At 48.0% G+C, this 714-nt stretch overlaps 1 protein-coding gene across 1 annotated transcript; it reads left to right on the top strand.

The window, feature by feature from the left end:
- Positions 1-230: 230 nt before the first annotated feature.
- On the top strand, positions 231-677 carry LOC105180363 (the record flags this gene model as incomplete). The annotated part of the gene is made up of 1 exon (XM_011104016.1): positions 231-677. A coding segment is annotated over exon 1 (447 nt), but the record flags the coding sequence as incomplete, so codon positions are not given.
- Positions 678-714: the final 37 nt, after the last annotated feature.

The following is a 714-nucleotide window of genomic DNA, read 5'->3' as shown; positions in this document are numbered from 1 at the left end:
GGGACAGAAGTAAGCGTCAACCTTCAGAGGTAGGATCGAGTAGCCGAGACAAGAGCCAAGCCAGGGGACCGACAATCTCGCGTGCAGAGGTTGACAATGTGTCGAGACAGATCGCAAAACTGGGAAAACAGATTGACGAACTGAAGAAGAGGGGGGAGATAGTATCCCAGCATCGGAATTCACCCTTCTGTAATCAAATCCTGACAGAAACCGTGGCTCCAAACTTCAGAATGCCGGACCTACCGAAGTACGATGGAATGAAAGATCCCGCCGAACATCTCGCGGCATTCGATATGGTAATGAACCTATACGGGCAGTCAGGCCCCATTAACGCTAAACTATTTGTCACGACCTTAATAGGAAAAGCCCAGGAGTGGTTCACGAACATGCCGCCAGGAAGCGTGGAGTCCCACGAGCAACTCATACAGAAGTTCTCCTTCCATTTTGCCAGTAAAAGGAAGCAGAAACGATTAGCGACACATCTATTCACCATAAGAGAACGCAACGACGAGACTCTGAAGAGTTTCATGGGACGTTTCAATAATGAAACACTGGAGGTACCAGACTTACGAATAGATATGATGGTCAGCATCCTAATCCACGGATTGAAGAAGGGTGCATTTCCTTCCGTGTTAGCTCGCGATCCCCCATCTGATGTGGAGCAACTTATGAATCTGGTGCAAAAGTACATAGACGAAGAAGAAATGAACGCCA

The sequence above is a fragment of the Sesamum indicum genome, unplaced genomic scaffold (assembly GCF_000512975.1).
Source record: "Sesamum indicum cultivar Zhongzhi No. 13 unplaced genomic scaffold, S_indicum_v1.0 scaffold01687, whole genome shotgun sequence".
In the NCBI taxonomy this organism is placed as follows: domain Eukaryota; kingdom Viridiplantae; phylum Streptophyta; class Magnoliopsida; order Lamiales; family Pedaliaceae; genus Sesamum; species Sesamum indicum.
Note: the sequence above shows the minus strand (reverse complement) of the source record. Positions and strands in the feature narration are given on the sequence as shown.